This window comes from Anoplopoma fimbria, chromosome 9 (genome assembly GCF_027596085.1).
Source record: "Anoplopoma fimbria isolate UVic2021 breed Golden Eagle Sablefish chromosome 9, Afim_UVic_2022, whole genome shotgun sequence".
NCBI classification, from domain to species: Eukaryota; Metazoa; Chordata; class Actinopteri; order Perciformes; family Anoplopomatidae; genus Anoplopoma; species Anoplopoma fimbria.
In genome coordinates this window covers 1,521,971-1,542,440 of record NC_072457.1, presented here as the reverse complement: position 1 = coordinate 1,542,440, position 20,470 = coordinate 1,521,971, and the positions used below count along the sequence as shown (strand labels likewise).

The following is a 20,470-nucleotide window of genomic DNA, read 5'->3' as shown; positions in this document are numbered from 1 at the left end:
AGTAAAACAAGATTGTCAGCTAGTGATTTTCAAACTAACTGGTGTTTGACAGGTACTTTTTTCTCTCACATCCTCACCTGATGCTGATGTTGCTCTGTAACCGCTGAATGTGTGTATTTGCTCACAGTTTGCAATAAGGGGAAAACATATATTGCAGGTTTCAAAATATTGATTTAAGTGGAGCTTTAAAATTGTTGCTTGAAATATGTTCATGCAATGCTTTGGATTGTTCTGAAATTATTAAAAAAAACAACAACTATGTGTTCAATATGATTGTGGGTCATCTTTATTTTATTTTATCTCACAAAATTGGGAAAGTCATATTGATTATAATATCAGTGTTGCTAAAAGAAAAACAGTTATTTTGTATCCCTTTGTAGTTTCCCCATACATTGACTGCAACATCTGTGGAATTTACATTTTGGAAAAGTTCGACAGCGAGCCTTTGTGACTCAGATACTTCTTTATACTTCCTTATGGAATTACCGTCATATTATAGAAACATAATTATTGTTTCCTAAGATTAAACATAAACGTAAACCAATCAATTTGAATTGCCTGTTAAATGGCAGGAGACTTCACAGTTAACCACACCCTACACATCCCTTTACTTTGCCCCAAAAAGTTTTGGGTCTAGGAATACCGGTAGTGTCTAAGATCCAATCCATGTACTCTTCTTTACAGACGTCCATGAATGCAGCTGGTCACAGGCATGGGTAGGATTACCAGTGAACACGTGGACACCATAAAGCATGCCATTGAACACCACTCCTCCACCAGAGTCACCCTGTGAGAAAGATGTATATCTTTAGTGTGACAGACTTTTGTATCTTTTATTGAAAAACTAATTCATAATGAATTGGTAAAAATGGTAATAAAGTTAAAGTTGGAAGCCATGGCAACTCACTGGAGAGGTATCCACTCCAGCTCTTTGGTAACACAACCAGTGTTCATGTTCCACAGACTGCCAGTACACTGACTGACAGTTTCTGAGCTTCTGACAGTTGACGACCTCGGTGTTTGCACATTGGAGCTTCACTGTTTCACCAGGTACTAGATGAGAATTGAAAAAAGTGTTTCTAAACCACATAAACAATAACTGTTATCATTTTCTACCTAGCTTGTACACAGAGAATCCTTCCACCAAAATATTATTTCATAAAAAATGCATCAAAATATTTTTTGATCATCAAACAGCATCTTTATTTTGATTATTTATCTGTTTTATAAAAAAAAGGGACCAAAATAGTTTTCAAAACATCTTGAAATGTGACGAGTTGAGCTTGAAAAGAATGTCTACAAGTAGATTTATGTTTTGCTATGTTTTTTCAGAAATATATAATATAATACGCAATGCACTTTTAAGAGCAAAATTAAATGGAAGCCCACATGGACCCAGTTTTTGTCTTTCTTAGAGCAGACAAGGGATCTTTAGTGGCTGATAGCAGGACAACAGTATAATCCACAAAGAAGTGGTTTATGTGATCTTAAAGCTGGGAACCTGAAGATTCATTTTAATGCAGGTATTCCAGCTTTAACACTGAGCCCACTACAGTTTGTCTCAGAGGGTTTATGTAAATATGTTTCAGCAATGTAACCAAACATACAAGCAAAATAAATAACACTGTCATAAACATAGACAATTGGTATTATAAAATAAACAAGATCAATTTCACCTCTTATATTATTAGGGCCTTTAGTTGTGGATGCATGACCTGCAATCTGAACTTCATCACCTCTGAAATACAAGAAAAAGAACAAAAGGAAACAGTTTTCCTCAGAGTTCCTCATGTGTTAAGCTTTCAGACTTCTCAAAGGGGAAAGACAAATACTCACACTTTGAGACGACTTCCACAGTCAGGAAGTGGTATGATGTTTTTATGATCAGTGTTAGGTTTAGTTAGCTCCAGCAGCATGATGTCATGTCTCCTGCCCTTGTTGTCCATAAAGAAATGAGGTTTGAATTCCACCAGTCTTCCTGGACGCACACCCAAACATGCTCTACATAGTCCTATCTATCTATCTATCTATCTATCTATCTATCTATCTATCCATCTATGTTACGCCCCCTTGGTGGCTCGGAGTAGAAGGACGTAACATAATGCAATAGGTTGAGCAAGTGAGGGTGTAGTCACACAAAACCAGGACCCAATATGAATTAAAGAAAGTATTTATCTACAGAAAAGCAACACAGGGATCAAAGAGGACTGTCAGTGGCACTAAAGAAAAGAACATGAAATAAACCCACCCCCATTGACAGGTGCTAAGCACCCAAAAGTGCAGCGGGTGGTGCTCACTCTAATCTGGGGTTTGAACAAAAGGTAAACCTACGTGCATGTAATATGTATACCCAGGGTATCTTACCTATCCTCGTTTGTCCCGGTGCGCACAACAAATAATTAACACAAGACAAAACTAAAGTAGGCTGCTAAAGTAAATGGTTTTAACAAAGGTGTTTTAACTAAAGATCCATCAATCAACCAGCAAAACCAACCAGAGCTCAACCAGAGCTCTGCCACAGCTCAACCCAAAAAGCAACAACCTTCTCTAACACAAATGGGGGCTATTTAAAGGGGAATGGCTGATAGGAGATCTGGAACAGGTGTGGTGATGATCAATGACTGGAACCAGGTGCGCACATCTGAGAAGGAGGAGACTGAAAACAGTGGGAGGAGACAGAACAACAACACAAACCAACAACACAAAACAGAACACAACACATGTAGGCCTACAACATGTATACATACAAGACACTGTACGTAACAATCTATCTATCAATCTATCTATCTATCTATCTATCTATCTATCTATCTAGATAGATATCTATAGATAGATATCTAGATAGATAGATAGATAGATAGATAGATAGATAGATAGATAGAGAGAGAGTACAAGTTTTCCCTTTAAATTAATATTAATCATTATTAATTAATTAATAATTAATTAAACTTTTTGTATTGTAAGTTGTTTTTAAATTGCAATTACAAAACATGTGTATGACCTTAACTTGTCCCCTTCTTCCTAAACACTTCTCTACCTTCTACACTTCTGCTGTGAGGGTGACTTCTAGTTTTCCTGCTATCTTTGCTGTGTTTTTTAACCCAAAAACTCCAATCTGCCAGTCATGATGAAGAGTCAAAATCTCACACTGACACAGACCAAGCTCTCCGGCTGCCTTAGAAATGTAAAGCTAACACAAGTGAGCTGACAGTTTAATCGGATCTGTCACAGCTGTCCTACAGGACATTGCAGATTTGAACACATATTTAATGATCATAACAGATTTGGACAATGTAGTTTACAGTTCTGTATTACAATCTTTATTCTGCATTTTGTAATTTCGTAATTTAGACTACAGAAATGCCACTCGATCATATTTAGTAAGCCCTTTTTCTTTTTCCACTGGATTCTGCAGCACACTTTGATTAAACTCCCAGTCCACTAAAATGATAATTTCTTATTGTTACTTCACCTTCACTGTGCACAATGAAAATGGGAAATAGAAAAAATATTAGCGTATTCATAGATTCTGATATTCTCAATGAGGGAGAGGGAGTTGATTTGAATGCAAGAATTTTAACCAGGAAATGTTTTTGTGGAAAAAACACATCAGACGATTATTTAAATGATAATTTTATGTCTTAAAAAATGTAGAGAGGGGTCCTTGAAGATGTCTTTAGTTTTCACTTAGAAACTCTATACTAACTCTGAAAATGTAAAAAAAGAAAATGAATCTAATAAAAAAAAAAAGCAGACTTGAAAGAAAAAAAAAAACACAACCCCCTTTTCCTGTTCTTTCTCCACAAATACTAAGTAGAGCAGCTAATATCAATGTTATTATAAGAACAATCTGCCCCCACATGGCCAAAATAAATAATTGTAGTTTCAGAGATATTTATTAGTGGAGCTTTAAATTGTGCAGACATATGTCCATGTATTTTTTCTGTGACACTGAAAACAAAAACAACAAACCTTGAAACAACGATTGTGAGTCATCTTCATTTTATTTAAACTGACAACATTGTACAAGAAGATTCTTATTGATTATAATTGTTCTCAGTATTGTTAATACGATAGCTGATTATAATATTTGGCGCTTTGTTGTTTTTCAATACAATGACAATGATGTAAAATAATATGCAAAATCTGTTGAATTTACAAATGGGAAATATACCGATGTGTTTTTATATATTTTAATTATTATATTTTACCATAACCGTTTGACACCAGGAATGTGTAAACTAGCAGTTATAACTCAGACACTACCTATTGAATGAATAAAGTCATTGAATAACAGTTAAGTGTTTTTTCTGAAAGGGCTTGAAATCAATAGTAAATGTATCAATTGCAAATTTAGAGGAACTCAACAATTTTTCTTAATGCATTTAAAAATGCCTGTTAAATGACAGAACATTTTACAGTATAGCACACCCTACACATCCCATTCAGGGTTTAATACCGGTAGTTTTTACGATCCAATCCATGTACTCTTTTTGACAGACGTCCATGAATCCAGCTGGTGCAACACAGGCATTGATACTATTACCAGTGAATGAATTGACACCATAAATCCTGTTATCGTACACCACTCCTCCACCAGAGTCACCCTGTGAGAAAGATGTATATACTGTTTGTAACAGACTTTTAAATCCTCTACTGAAATATTATTTATTTAATAAACTGGTAAAGCTTGTAATGACTTAAAGAAAAGATATGAAGTTAGAAGCCATGCAAACTCACTGGAGAGACATCCACTTTATCTTTTTTGATACACAACCAGTGTTGATAACCCCAAGACGCCCAGAATAGTTTGTGGTTGTTCTCCAGACAGGTTTTGAACTGCGTACAGTCGACAACCTTGGTGTCTGCACATTGGAGCTTCACTGATTCACCAGGCACTAGATGAGAATAGAAAGAAAGTGTTTATATACACTACAAAAACAACTTGTATCATGATCTAGTTAACTTGTACACAGAATCCCTCCACCAACAAATATACAGGATTATTTATACCAATATAATCTTTTATAAAATGCATCCAAAGAATTTTTAACCTCGTACCGCTCCCGTCCTGTTTACTGTAAACATGTGTTATTTATGGAAAGATGAGATTCTTGTGATTCTTGTGACAAACAAACAGCTACAAACGTGTGTCAGCTCATCTATCCACAGATCAATAACATTCACTAGTGATCTACAGATCAATAACATTCACAGATCAACATTCTAGTGATCCACAGATCAATAACATTCACTAGTGATCCACAGATCAATAACATTCACTAGTGATCAATAACATTCACTAGTGATCTACAGATCAATAACATTCACTAGTGATCCACAGATCAATAACATTCACTAGTGATCTACAGATCAATAACATTCACTAGTGATCTACAGATCAATAACATTCACTAGTGATCTACAGATCAATAACATTCACTAGTGATCTACAGATCAATAACATTCACTAGTGATCAATAACATTCACTACAGATCAATAACATTCACTAGTGATCAATAACATTCACTAGATCAATAACATTCACTAGTGATCCACAGATCAATAACATTCACTAGTGATCAATACAGATCAATAACATTCACTAGTGATCAATACAGATCAATAACATTCACTAGTGATCACAGATCAATAACCACAGATCACAATAACATTCACTAGATCCACAGATCAATAACATTCACTAGTGATCTACAGATCAGTGATCTATAACATTCACTAGATCAATAACATTCACTAGTGATCCACAGATCAATAACATTCACTAGTGATCTACAGATCAATAACATTCACTAGTGATCAATAACACAGTGATCAAGATCAATAACATTCACTAGTGATCCACAGATCAATAACATTCACTAGTGATCAATAACATTCACTAGTGATCCACAGATATGTCTGATTGTTTATAGTTTCCATAGTAACACTAGTTAGAATGTAAACATTGCAGAAATCTCTCAATCAAGATGGCCGCTGCACTCTGACTTTTGATTGACACCTCATCTGAACCAATAGGAGCTTCCATGTCCAGTCTATAGCCGACAACAGCCAATGAGAGTGCGCGTTGAAGGAAAGGGCCCGCCCCTCTTCTCGCGTCTAATGAGCGAGCCAATGGCAACCGATTGCTCTGATGATTGACGTCTCGTAGAGCCAATGAAACAACGACGTGCTGCTTCAGGGGTTTATCTAAAGCCACGACGAGGAAGTCGTTTGTAACGCCAACAGTATTTATATAGATATAAAATTATTTGAACCCATGTGTCATCAGTTTTAACAAACATACAAGCAAAATAAATAACACTAACTGTCATAAACATAAACAATTATTATACAATTAACTACATTAATCTCACCTCTTTCATTATTAGGGCCCATAGTTGTGGATGCATGACCTGCAATCTGAACTTCATCACCTCTGAAATACAAGAAAAAATAAGAATAAACTTTTCCTCAGAGTTCCTCATGATTTGAACTTTCAGACTTATTAAAGGGGAAAGACAAATACTCACACTTTGAGACGTCTTGAACATTTAGGAAGTGGTATGAAGGTTTTATGATGAATGTTAGGTTTAGTTATCTCCAGCAGCATGATGTCATGTCTCCTGTTCTGGTTGTCCATAAAGAAATGAGGTGTGACTTTCACCATTGTATCTTGACCTGGATGCACACCCAAACGTGCTCTCATAGTCCTACAAATGAGTAAAGATTAAAGAGGAACATCACTGAATGATTTAAACACACAATATGTTAATATTATAGGTCAGTTATCACTGAACAATGCTGTGTTTATTTGGGGAATGCTATAGTTTTATATCAAACCATTACTGATAGCTGCTTCAGGACTTGTGACAGTGCCCTTCTAGAGTAATAATGTACCATGCAGTGTCATATAGGCTGACCTACATGCTAGAAAACGTTTTGCCCACTGTTGCCCCACTGCATGCAGCTGGTGACATTCTTTGTATTTTTCTTTTGCCCTGCCCCTCAGACAGTCCAAGTCCTCCACTGGACCTGGATGTTAATCCCATCATCATTAAGAGTGTCAGGAATAATACTGATAATACTGTTTGTATTTTATATGTTGTACAAATGATGTTACTGTAATGTTAGTATGAGATTGTTTGAGATGTTTCTTTGTTTAATTTGTTCAAGTGGCTCTCAATTTACTTATCTGGTTGTATAAAAGGTAAAATAAAAAATATATAAAAGATGAACTTTACAGTTTATTCCAAGACTAATTTGAAGCCACAAACTCTGCACAAACATCATTCTACACAATGAAGTTGAAGTAACAATAAGAAAAATACATTTTTGAGTGGAGTGGGCCTTTAAGTATGAATCTGGTTTTCTTACGCTGTTTCGTCCCAGCAGTGTGCTGCGGTCAGAATCCACTGGGCACCGATCAGAGAGCCACCACATTGAAAATCGAATTTTCCAGGAGGAAGAAGTTCTCCCACTTGAACATGGTACACACGCTCAGTTTTCACACAATCGTGTCCTCCGATGATTCTCTTCTGCAGATCCACCACTGTGCCCACTGTGACACCTGAAACACAAAGTCCTCCACGAGGTGACTGTCTGTGGAACAGCAGTTGTTTCAGAGAACAACTCACTCACTCTTTAGAAAGTTGTGAACATACATGGTGAACTGTGCCAAAAGTCCAATGGAAGCCAAGTATTGCGCTTTTACTTTGGTAACACACATCTATGTACACATAGTTCACTTTTACAAAACTGTTCAGTTAGTTCTTCTCTTTACAGACATGAAGTTCACTAAATCTCATATCCAAACCAAATTATGATCCATGTCTAATGATTAACAACTTTTTTTTATGATACCAGTTAGTAAGTTAAGTAATATATTTACTTTTGAAAGGAATAATACGTTTAAAGTAAGTTATAACTCTTGAAGAGTAACTTGCCCAAAACTTTGAAATAATTAAATGAATAAAAATTATAAATCAAATTACATAGCAAAAATTGGATTTCTGTTTGTAATATTTCCATTATTTAACACAAGAACTTTCTGCGATTGTCAGAATTGCTTCTGCTTCAGTCAGAAGACACTTGAACACAGCTGACAGCATATTAATGGGCCACAGAAGAAGAAACACTGGCTTTCTATACATTTTTAAACAGATTTAAAAATGTATCTGCTAACTTTTAAATGCAAGACTGGCCCTAGAATACATAATAGATCTCTTAACACCTTACGAGAGGTATAATAACAGCATGTTTGATGCATTAACTCAGTTTAAAATACACTATTTACATGAAGACTGAAAGCATAGAGAATGGTTAAAGTAAGCAGCAGTAGTTGACCACTCACCGGCCCACAGCAGAAGGAGAAGACGCGTCATGCCACCCATCTCTTTCAATGACTGTCCTCCTGGTGAAACACTGGTGCCTTTTTAAATCTGTTCTCACTGTCCTGTTGGCCTTCCAGCCACCAATCACCTCATGAAGGTTTATCAACACAAATCCATTGGCTACACAGGTCTGCACTTATGCAAATGTTGGATCACTTATCGAGGAACAAGGGAAAAGTCTCTGATATAGAAAGAGAAGAAAAAAAGCTGCATTCTATTGAGCAGACAGATTAGACCAACATGAAACTGACTTCATTGTGTTTTCACGTAGTTTAACAGAGTCTATATTAAAGAAATTGGTTAAAGTTGGCTTTAAGACGACATGTTGTTTGAAATAATGTTAAAAGGTTACTGTTTACCTATAATACAGGTCTATGCAAATGCTCAATGTGTGTGTGTGTGTGTGTGTGTGTGTGTGTGTGTGTGTGTGTGTGTGTGTGTGTGTGTGTGTGTGTGTGTGTGTGTGTGTGTGTGTGTGTGTGTGTGTGTGTGTGTGTGAGTGCCAGTAGTTTGTGTAAAACTGAATTATTTCTGTTAATTTCCATTTGTTTCATACTAAAAATTAAAATTTTACTAAAAACCTGTCAACCTAACATTTGGTGTGTGTGTTTGGGTAGTAGTAGTAGTAGTAGTAGTAGTAGTAGTAGTAGTAGTAGTACTAGTAATATCAGTAGAACTAGTACCAGTAGTAGCAATAATATTAGTAGTACTAGTACCAGTAGTAGTAGGAGGGAAGTATGTGTACTGATACTGATTTATTTCTGTTAATTTCCTTTTTTTAAACAAATTTAAATTACATTTTGGAAAATAACACTAAACTAACAATGTATGTGTGTGTGTGTGTGTGTGTGTGTGTGTGTGTGTACAGCCTTTACCCTCAAACCCTCTACACACACACACACACACACACACACACACACACACACACACAGAGAGAGAGAGCTCTGACAGCTCACAAGTCAAATTTAGGCTCATTTAGCTTTAATTGAACATGTCTACATGTTTATGTGTTTTTTAGATTTCTTTGTTATAATATAATTGCTGGCTCTACTGTGTTTTCTGTCTTCTGCGCTCAGAGTATTTTCATATGTAACTATGTCCACTGAAGACTAAACACCAGGTTTTATGTTAGTTACTTAGTCAAATATTTCCTCGTGCCGTTGGCTTATTGAACCAGAAGAGCTCAGGTGAGGCAATAATCGTCTGTCAATTCACACAGTTTTTATGGTGTGATAGTCGTATTTGAATAAACGACACTTTAGCACACGACTCTTGTCTCTGTCTCATTGTTATTTTAACAAGGATCTCTGTTTTCACTGTCATTTTAAAATCGGTGCTCATCTAACAGAAACATTAAGAATACTGTATATGTTTCTTATATCTGATCTGAGGCCTGGTGGGATATTGTCCTTACCTTACTTTCCAGGTAATAAGTCAGGTATTGTTTAGTATTGATACATCTGATCAAACCAACAGTAATAATGTTGGTTAATACCCCCCATGAACCGAGCTGTACCACTTTGAAGCCTTTCTCCTCCCATGCTTGGGTTAGTTAAACTATTATTTAATAAAGGTTCATTATATTTCCTGGAAACTTTTTTTTTATTTCAAGACAAAAGACAGTTACAGAACAAGAGGATGACAAGAACAGTGAATACAGGCCAGTTAGTCAGCAGATGAGAGAACTGAGTGATGATGACTTCCTAACAAATTGCATAAATTGCACAATAATAAGAATAATCTTGTATGCTTTTTATTGCATACTATTAAGAACATAATAAAAAAAGACAATGTTCCTAATAAGCTATATTCATAATATTAATAATAGTAATAACAATCAGGTCAGGGGAGTGGAGCCCCGTCCACCATCAGGGATCTCCACAACGGGTCAGCAGGGTCAACGGGGGTCACTGGTTCATTTTGTAGTTATTGGCATTAAATGTTATTACTTCATTTATTCTATTCATTTAGACTCTCCTGTCTCCCTCTACTGTCTCTCTCTCTGTCTGTGTTGGTGTGTGTTGGTGTGTGTTGGTGTGTGTTGTGTGTGTGGTGGTGGTGTGTGTTGTGTGTGTGGTGTGTGTGTGTGGTGTGTGTGTGTGTGTGTGTGTGTGGTGTGTGTGGTGTGTGTGGTGTGTGTGGTGTGTGTGGTGTGTGTTGGTGTGTGGTGGTGGTGTTGGTGTGTGTGGTGTGGTGTGTTGGTGTGTGTGTGGTGTGTGGTGGTGTGTGTGGTGTGTGGTGTGTGGTGTGTGGTGGTGTGTGTGTGGTGTGTGGTGGTGTGTGTTGTGGTGTGTGTGTGTGTGTGTTGGTGTGTGGTGGTGTGTGTGGTGTGTGTTGGTGTGTGGTGTGGTGTGTGTTGTGTGTGGTGTGTGTGTTGTGTGTGTTGGTGTGTGTGGTGGTGGTGTGTTGGTGTGTGTGGTGGTGTGTGTGTGGTGTGTGTTGGTGTGTGTTGGTGTGTGGTGGTGTGGTGTGGTGTGTGTGTGGTGTGTGGTGGTGTGGGTGTGGGCGTGGCTTCTCCATTCACTCTCCTGGCTCCCTGATGGCTGTGAAGCTGTTTCACCTGCTCTGAGTCACACACCTGCAATACATCATCTCATCAGCCCTGCAGTAATTCACACATCTAGGACCAGATCTTAGTCTCAGCCACCGTGGTAGTTACTCGCTTCAGGCCTCTGTAGAACAATTCCTTTCATTTGTTTTTTTGTTTTTGACATTAAGCGTTCTTGTCCCCTGTGCCTCAGGAACTTAAATAACACCTTCTTACCTTCACTTAACCTCTTAACAGTGTCCAGCGTTTGAATCAACCTACCTGCATGTTTCATGCCGACGTTAAAGCATCCAGTAATTCACAAGGAAAAAAAGCACTAGGTCAAGCAACAGAATATAAAGCAATGTTTTTAATATAAACTACTATTACTACTAGTCCTGATTACTGAACTGGTGCTCTGTTTTTGCTTTGATACTTCAATGTGTGCCTGAATGTGCACAATTGTGTGTGCGTGAGTTATCTTACTTTTGGCGAATGTACTGTTGGCGTGATCGAACATATCAATACAGATCGATACCTCACATATTACCTGGAAATAAAGGCAAAATATAAAATATTCTTAATGTTTCTGTTAGATGACAACTGATTCTAAAATGTCAGTGAAAACAAAGAACACAAACCCTTGTGTAAAATAACAATGAGACAGAGACAAGAGTCGTGTGCTAAAGTGTCGTTTATTCAAATACGACTATCACACCATAAAAACTGAATTGACAGACGATTGCCTCACCTGAGCTCTTCTGGTTCAATAAGCCAACGGCACGAGGAAATATTTGACTAAGTAACTAACATAAAACCTGGTGTTTAGTCTTCAGTGGACATAGTTACATATGAAAATACTCTGAGCGCAGAAGACAGAAAACACAGCAGAGCCAGCAATTATATTATAACAAAGAAATCTAAAAGAACATAAACATGTAGACTTTCAATTAATTTATTTAGTTCAATTAAAGCTAAATGAGCCTAAATTTGACTTGTGAGCTGTCAGAGCTCTGTGTGTGTGTGTGTGTGTGTGTGTGTGTGTGTGTGTGTGTGTGTGTGTGTTTGTGTGGGTAAAGGCTGTAAAGGCTGTACACACACACACACACACATTATTAGTTTAGTGTACATTTTTTTTTCTAAAAAACATAAACATGTTGACTTTAGTGATTTTTTTTAAAATTACAGCAGCATCATTAGAGTTCAATTAAAGCTTAATGAGCCTAAATTTGACATGTGAACAGTCAGAGCTCCATCTGTGAACATAGAGAACTGTGAAAACAGCCTCCACCGCCCAAATCCTCCACACACACACACACACACACACACACACACACACACACACACACACACACACACACACACACACACACACACACACACACACACACACACACACACACACACACACACACACACACACTCTGTTTTGCAGGTTTTCATGGATAGTGGTTACACCTGGACGGATGTCGGCCTGCCGCCATGACCCTGCTTGACTCACACTGCTATTATAAGTAATATTTATATTACTAAGTCTGCTATTATTACTTCTTTATTTGTATTCATTCTTTGCACATTCACTGCTGCTTTAATTACTAGTAATTAAATTACTAGTAATTAAATTACTAGTCACTTCGAAAAACAAAGATGGAATAGAAATAAATATTTTTAGTTCTTTTTCCAGAATATTATTGCAAATGTGCTTTTTAAAGTATATTTTTTAAAGAAATGGGAAGGGGAGGTGAGAGATGTGTTTTATGATTATAACGGAAAAGGATCTTACTGCTGATTATTAAAATTCTCTTTTTATCCTGGTTGATTTTCTATTTTCTTCCTTTTGTTTAGATTATTGAATACGTATTACTTTCCTGGCTTCTGGGTAGCCCTTTATTTTAATAGTGCTGAAATGGTATCTTAAGATATACAGTAAAGTTGAGCATTCAGCTGACAGTGCATAGCCTTCAAACATCTGGTCCAGGGGGAAGCATTGAAATCAATAATAAATGTAAACATTATTATTTTTAAACAGAAAAAAACACATTTCACCTGATCTATAGCCTGAGTTCAACACTACTGATCTGTAGCTAACATTAGCAGCTAACATTAGCAGCTAACAATCTAACGCTAAACTAATGGTTAGCGGCTAGTGATCTGTAGCTAGCATTAGCAGCTAGCCTCTCTTTAAAGTGGCACTTTATTAATCCAGAAGCAGAATTGTTGTGCTACAGTTACAATAAACTGGGTACAGAGTCAGAAACAATTCAAATTAACAAAGTCATACTCAAATTAAATAAACTTACCTCATTACACAAAGAGAGAAGCTCCTCCATTAGTATCCTTCACCGCATGGCTCCCGTTAGGTATACTGAAGCATCAGATCGAGATCTCGCGAGATCCATTGAATGAGACTTTATCTTAAATCTCGCGAGATTTAATGGGGGCCTCTCATCAGACACACACACACACTACCGGAAGTGTGTGTGTCTGCTGCACCAGCATGGGTCATGCACTAGAGGCGGTAGTGAGTCAGAATTCCACACACATTACACACACTTTTCCATATTTTGTCACGTTGTGGGATTTTGCTAAAAAACCAACAGAAGCATCAGTGGAGGCTCCTGAGCTATATTACATGAAAATCGGTGTGGGGCCCCACAAGGCCGTCGGGCCCCATACCGTTGGTGGGCTCCCTATACGTGGGCCCAACAAAGTAATATTTACGAGTACACACACACACACACACACACACACACACACACACACACACACACACACACACACACACACACACACACACACACACACACACACACACACACACACACACTTGCAGGTTTTCATGGATAGTGGTTACACCTTTGGGGCGGCTGCAGGTTTTCATGGATAGTGGTTACACCTGGACGGATGTCGGCCTGCCGCCATGACCCTGCTTGACTCACACTGCTATTATAAGTAATATTTATATTACTAAGTCTGCTATTATTACTTCTTTATTTGTATTCATTCTTTGCACATTCACTGCTGCTTTAATTACTAGTAATTAAATTACTAGTAATTAAATTACTAGTCACTTCGAAAAACAAAGATGGAATAGAAATAAATATTTTTAGTTCTTTTCCCAGAATATTATTGCAAATGTGCTTTTTAAAGTATATTTTTTAAAGAAATGGGAAGGGGAGGTGAGAGATGTGTTTTATGATTATAACGGAAAAGGATCTTACTGCTGATTATTAAAATTCTCATTTTATCCTGGTTGATTTTCTATTTTCTTCCTTTTGTTTAGATTATTGAATACGTATTACTCTCCTGGCTTCTGGGTAGCCCTTTATTTTAATAGTGCTGAAATGGTATCTTAAGATATACAGTAAAGTTGAGCATTCATATTTTGTCACAAAAATATAATAAACAAAATCATGTTTCAAAAGACTGGTCTCTTCACTGTGTAATCTGTTTAATATCCCCTCTACAGTCTGAAACACAGGCCTGGGGCTGCAAGCCGTTCACACAATGGTGGAGTGTTATAAGCGAGATGTGTGAGTGAGCTGTTGAAATACCTGCTCCAGCCTGTAGGAGCAGTGCTGAGCATGCTTGAACACTTAAATATACCTTCAAGTCCCCACTGGGCTAAAATAATAAAATAAATTCACCAGAGGGTTAGAGACATGAATTTAGCATGATCTAAAGCCTGACAAACAGGGGACTTCCAAAATGTCCCTGTTGGCTACGGAGTCCCCTGTTGGTCAATGTGTAACAACGTGTAAGTCCACTGTTGGACAGGTAGGTAAATGTACACACACACACATTCACACACACTGTACCGTGTGTTGTCTTGGTTGGAAACGAATGTGAATCCCTGTAAAAACAACCCTAAGTCTGGTAGGCTCAGTTCAAAAGCATGCAAGCGCCCTCTACAGGCTGCAGTGGTCATTACAGCCACATATACTTCATGAGGTGAAAGGTACAGGTGCATGCAGCTGTTGTAAAAACAACAGGAAGTCAGTTATTGTAGTTTCTCAGGAGGTGAACAGGTCATGGAGGAGATTAAGATAATGTAACTCTTTCTTGCAATTTGGGTCAAAAATCTTATCACAGTTATAACTCAGTCATTTTAAAACACAGGCAATGATATGATTATTTTTAGATTCTTTATGACTTGCACTTTCCAGGGATATAATTATTATCACTCTTATGTCCATCGTGATGAACGTCTTTAAAACCATGAAATCTTGGAAAAAAGACACCGAATACGTTTTATTTTTTTTACACTGAATTCAGGAGCTGCTAGAAGATCATTTTGTTGATCTAAAATTGATCTAAAATTGTCTGGTTCCGCATTCGGTTGTACTAAGCTCCACCCTCTGGTGTCACTTCTGGCTACAAAAATAACAGAATTGCAACGACCAAAATGCCAAAAATCAAGGCTTTAAACCATACCCAACAAACCAAAGGGTGAAGTCACAGTGACTTTGTCCACTTCTTAAACACAGTCTATGTCTCACTTACAGGGCGTCAAACACCTTGGCTTGGCCAGCGCCCCTCGGCGTCTGATACCGATGCACAAGGCTCACTTGAGTGTTGGTATGAGATGCACCAGGCTTTCAACTAACTCAAATATAAACCCATCAGTATCATTGTTGGACGCTCAGAGAAAAATATGTAGTATTTAAGAGTGAGAAGTCCGCTTAGGACGGGAGGGAGAGGTGGTGGATGGGTGAAACAAACAGGACTTTTACTCAGGGCACCGGCATTCATGTCCTGTGTGAAACCAAAAGTTTATTCATTTTAATTCTACATCCATAGCTTAAGTTTTGCTGTTGGGTCTTCACCATGTGGGGGAAACAAAGAGAGGAGCCTACATGTAAAAATATGAATCACCAAACCCCATTAGGCATTAAAATCTCACCTGAGTGTGAGATTTGGTTTAAACCACCACCCCATGGGAACCCCAGGGAGTCCCTGTGACACGGCCATGACGTCACCAAGGTTATATTGGCCCACACCTTCACAACGTTCCACTGTAACTCGCGTCCCTAGTAATAATTGATGTTTTGTTGATTTATAATATTGATTTTTTAGCAGTTTTGTTAACTATAAATAAACTCGTAGTTTTAAAGAGCAGCTTCTGTGATTATTTGGGCATGTGTGATGTGATTATAGCTGGGTGTTGTAGTCAGTGCCAGGACTCTCTATAAATACTGAATATTACCTTAGCTATTGACATTTTGAATGAACATTGATGTTGAGACTTTGTCCACTATGTGGGTTTTTGGTAGAGATAGTATGCAAGAGTCAGGTCAGGAGGCTTCTGATCACGTTGGTCCATGGATAAACACAACTCCTCCCTGAACCACAAGTTGTTGTGATATCTTTTTTATTGATTAACGAAAATTATACAACTTGTTAATCAGAGCGCTTTAGAGGCTAGCTGTTTCCCTCTGCTTCCAGTTTTTATGCTAAGCTAAGCTAACCCATGTTGACAAACAGGGCGGAACTGATGCCGATGTACGCGTTAGGACTGGCAAGGCCAGAGGAGCATTCATCCAACTTAAGAACATCTGGAGTTCAAGGGACCTGGCCATCACAACAAAGATCCGGATCTTCAACATCTTCAACACCAATGTAAAGTCAGTTCTGCTGTACGGAGTCGAAACATGGAGAACCACTGTGCGCACCATAAACAAAATCCAAACCTTCATCAATAACTGCCTTAGACAAATACTCCGTATCCACTGGCCCGACACCATCAGTAACAAAGATCTGTGGCAAAGAACCAACCAGCGACCTGCTGAGGAAGAGATCATCAAAAGACGTTGGAGATGGATAGGACATACTCTCCGCAAACCCGCCTCAAATGTAACAAGGCAATCTTTGAAGTGGAACCCCCAAGGAAAAAGGAAGAGAGGACGACCAAGAAGTTCCTGGCGCAGAGAGGTGGAGGCAGACACCAAGCGGATGGGCTACACGTGGGGACAGCTGGAGAAGTTATCGCAGGACCGGGATGCTTGGAGAACCCTTGTTGACGGCCTAAGCCCCAGTAGGGGTAAAAGGCGATGATGATGATGATGATGATGAAGCTAACCCATCCTGACTCCAGCTCTGCTACTTTGTGAACTATTCTTTTAGACAATGCTTGATTTAAAGACACTGTATTTTTTTATTAAGTCGTCACGTTGAAATTTTAAACCACTTTGTGTAGTCGGAGTGCAGAACAAACCAAGTTTTGCTTCAGTCTTTTTAACAGACTGACTATAGAAAGGAGATCATTTAACGGAAACAGAACTGCTCAATGTTTCTTTTTCAATTTGTGAAAGTTGGTGTGAAATATGAATATTAACACATTAACATGACATTACATTTATTTGATCTCTGCTTTCTACTGAATGCCACTCAGGTGGGTTGTGACTTTTATTAAGAGATATACTATGTGATGAAATGAGCTTTTAATTTAACTGTAACCACGATTTCTCTCCAACAAACAAGCTTTAAACAAACATAAACCATGCATATGCCACAACCATGAAATCCAGAGACAAAATAAATCATATAAAATGTAACTTTGCCTTAAATATCTCCTGCTCATTTATTTGCAACAGTACCCTCAATCGCCCAATATGGTGGGTTCCAACCTTGAGGTCTCTCCTGAAAGACATTGTGTTGCTCATTAAAAGTGACAGAAAGAGTGTTGAATTAAAGAAGAGCGCTTGAGAAAGAAGTTCAAACCCTGGCTCCTTTTGCAACTCACACACCTGGCAAGTTACTGCATGAAGTGGGTGTAAATGTGGGATTGTTTGAAAATCTGGACAGAAATTGTCGTTGAGTCTTGTCAGGTGATCATTACTGAATTTTAAATGAACTAATTGCAGACCATATTAAGTAAAACAAGATTATTAGCTAGTGATTTTCAAACTAACTGGTGTTTGACAGGTACTTTTTTCTCTCACATCCTCACCTGATGCTGATGTTGCTCTGTAACCGCTGAATGTGTGTATTTGCTCACAGTTTGCAATAAGGGGAAAAAATATATTGCAGGTTTTAAAATATTGATAAGTGGCGCTTTAAAATTGTTGCTTGAAATATGTTCATGCAATGCTTTGGATTGTTCTGAAATGATTAAAAAAAAAAACAACTATGCATTCAATATGATTGTGGGTCATCTTTATTTTATTTTATCTCACAAAATTGGAAAAGTCATATTGATTATTATATCAGTGTTGCTAAAAGAAAAACAGTTATTTTGTATCCCTTTGTAGTTTCCCCATACATTGACTGCAACATCTGTGGAATTTACAGTTTGGAAAAGTTTGACAGCGAGCCTTTGTGACTCAGATACTTCCTTATACTTCCTTATGGGATTACCGTCATATTATAGAAACATAATTATTGTTTCCTAAGATTAAACATAAACGTAAACCAATCAATTTGAATTGCCTGTTAAATGGCAGGAGACTTCACAGTTAACCACAACTTACACATCCCTTTACTTTGCCCCAAAAAGTTTTGGGTCTAGGAATACCGGTAGTTTTTACGATCCAATCCATGTACTCTTCTTTACAGACGTCCATGAATCCAGCTGCCTCAACACAGGCATGGGTAGGATTACTAGTGAACACGTGGACACCATAAAGCATGCCATTGAACACCACTCCTCCACCAGAGTCACCCTGTGAGAAAGATGTATATCTTTAGTTCGACAGACTTTTGTATCTTTTATTGAAAAACTAATTTATAATGAATTCGTAAAAATTGTAATAAAGGTAAAGGTGGAAACCATGGCAACTCACTGGAGAGGTATCCACTCCAGCTCTTTGGTAACACAACCAGTGTTCATGTTCCACAGACTGCCAGTACACTGACTGACAGTTTCTGAGCTTCTGACAGTTGACGACCTCGGTGTTTGCACATTGGAGCTTCACTGTTTCACCAGGTACTAGATGAGAATTGAAAAAAGTGTTTCTAAACCACATAAACAATAACTGTTATCATTTTCTACCTAACTTGTACACAGAGAATCCTTCCACCAAAATGCATCAAAATATTTTTTGATCATCAAACAGCATCTTTATTTTGATTATTTATCTGTTTTATAAAAAAAAGGGACCAAAATAGTTTTCAAAACATCTTGAAATGTGACGAGTTGAGCTTGAAAAGAATGTCTTCAAGTAGATTTATGTTTTGCTATGTTTTTTCAGAAATATATAATATAATACGCAATGCACTTTTAAGAGCAAAATTAAATGGAAGCCCACATGGACCCAGTTTTTCTCTTTCTTAGAGCAGACAAGGGATCTTTAGTGGCTGATAGCAGGACAGCAGTATAATCCACATAGAAGTGGTTTATGTGATCTGAAAGCTGGGAACCTGAAGATTCATTTTAATGCAGATATTCTAGCTTTAACACTGAGCCCACTACAGTTTGTCTCAGAGGGTTTATGTAAATATGTTTCAGCAATGTAACCAAACATACAAGCAAAATAAATAACACTAACTGTCATAAACATAGACAATTGGTATTATAAAATAAACAAGATCAATTTCACCTCTTATATTATTAGGGCCTTTAGTTGTGGATGCATGACCTGCAATCTGAACTTCATCACCTCTGAAATACAAGAAAAAGAACAAAAGGAAACAGTTTTCCTCAGAGTTCCTCATGTGTTAAGCTTTCAGACTTCTCAAAGGGGAAAGACAAATACTCACACTTTGAGACGACTTCATACTTTTTATGATCAGTGTTAGGTTTAGTTAGCTCCAGCAGCATGATGTCATGTCTCCTGCCCTTGTTGTCCATAAAGAAATTAGGTTTGAATTCCACCAGTCTTCCTGGACGCACACCCAAACGTGCTCTACATAGTCCTATCTATCTATCTATCTATCTATCTATCTATCTATCTATCTGTTACGCCCCCTTGGTGGCTCGGAGTAGAAGGACGTAACATAATGCAATAGGTTGAGCAAGTGAGGGTGTAGTTACACAAAACCAGGACCCAATATGAATTAAAGAAAGTATTTATTTACAGAAAAGCAACACAGGGATCAAAGAGGACTGTCAGTGGCACCAAAGAAAAGAACAGAAATAAACCCACCCCCATTGACAGGTGCTAAGCACCCAAAAGTGCAGCGGGTGGTGCTCACTCTAATCTGGGGTTTGAACAAAAGGTAAACCTACGTGCATGTAATATGTATACCCAGGGTATCTTACCTATCCTCGTTTGTCCCGGTGCGCACAACAAATAATTAACACAAGACAAAACTAAAGTAGGCTGCTAAAGTAAATGGTTTTAACAAAGGTGTTTTAACTAAAGATCCATCAATCAACCAGCAAAACCAAGCAAAACCAACCAGAGCTCAACCAGAGCTCTGCCACAGCTCAACCCAAAAAGCAACAACCTTCTCTAACACAAATGGGGGCTATTTAAAGGGGAATGGCTGATAGGAGATCTGGAACAGGTGTGGTGATGATCAATGACTGGAACCAGGTGCGCACATCTGAGAAGGAGGAGACTGAAAACAGTGGGAGGAGACAGAACAACAACACAAACCAACAACACA

The 20,470-nt window shown here is 37.8% G+C and overlaps 3 protein-coding genes across 3 annotated transcripts in view; all 3 read right to left on the bottom strand.

The window, feature by feature from the left end:
* Nucleotides 1–584: 584 nt before the first annotated feature.
* LOC129095294 (kallikrein-5-like) lies at nt 585–1,997 on the bottom strand (the record flags this gene model as incomplete). The annotated part of the gene is given in 5 exon segments (XM_054603687.1): nt 585–706; nt 709–787; nt 908–1,053; nt 1,677–1,738; nt 1,837–1,997. Coding segments are annotated over 5 exon segments (570 nt in total), but the record flags the coding sequence as incomplete, so codon positions are not given.
* Nucleotides 1,998–4,169: 2,172 nt separating this feature from the next.
* On the bottom strand, nt 4,170–8,403 carry LOC129095958 (anionic trypsin-2-like). The gene is made up of 6 exons (XM_054604576.1): nt 8,355–8,403; nt 7,379–7,571; nt 6,535–6,714; nt 6,379–6,440; nt 4,741–4,898; nt 4,170–4,607 (listed from the first exon to the last, which is right to left on the bottom strand). Exons 1-6 carry the CDS (start codon nt 8,392–8,394, stop codon nt 4,446–4,448), a joined length of 795 nt encoding a protein of 264 aa, XP_054460551.1. The 5' UTR covers nt 8,395–8,403; the 3' UTR covers nt 4,170–4,445.
* A 9,972-nt stretch (nt 8,404–18,375) lies between these two features.
* LOC129095293 (uncharacterized) overlaps nt 18,376–20,470 on the bottom strand; it is a 6,410-nt gene continuing 4,315 nt past the window's right edge. The window contains exons 8-11 of the mRNA XM_054603686.1: nt 19,591–19,764; nt 19,459–19,520; nt 18,703–18,848; nt 18,376–18,582 (exon numbers count right to left, since the gene is read on the bottom strand). Coding sequence (XP_054459661.1) covers nt 18,376–18,582; nt 18,703–18,848; nt 19,459–19,520; nt 19,591–19,764 — 589 coding nt within the window. The remainder of the gene's footprint in view (nt 18,583–18,702; nt 18,849–19,458; nt 19,521–19,590; nt 19,765–20,470) is intronic.

Excerpts from the sequence above, each read along its gene's own strand:
- LOC129095958 (XM_054604576.1), bottom strand. The coding sequence starts at position 8,394 with ATGGGTGGCATGACGCGTCTTCTCCTTCTGCTGTGGGCCG. Across the intron at positions 7,572-8,354 it reads TCTCCTTCTGCTGTGGGCCG|GTGTCACAGTGGGCACAGTG; the intron begins GTGAGTGGTCAA and ends TTTGTGTTTCAG. Across the intron at positions 6,441-6,534 it reads TGTTCAAGACGTCTCAAAGT|AGGTGATGAAGTTCAGATTG; the intron begins GTGAGTATTTGT and ends CTTGTATTTCAG.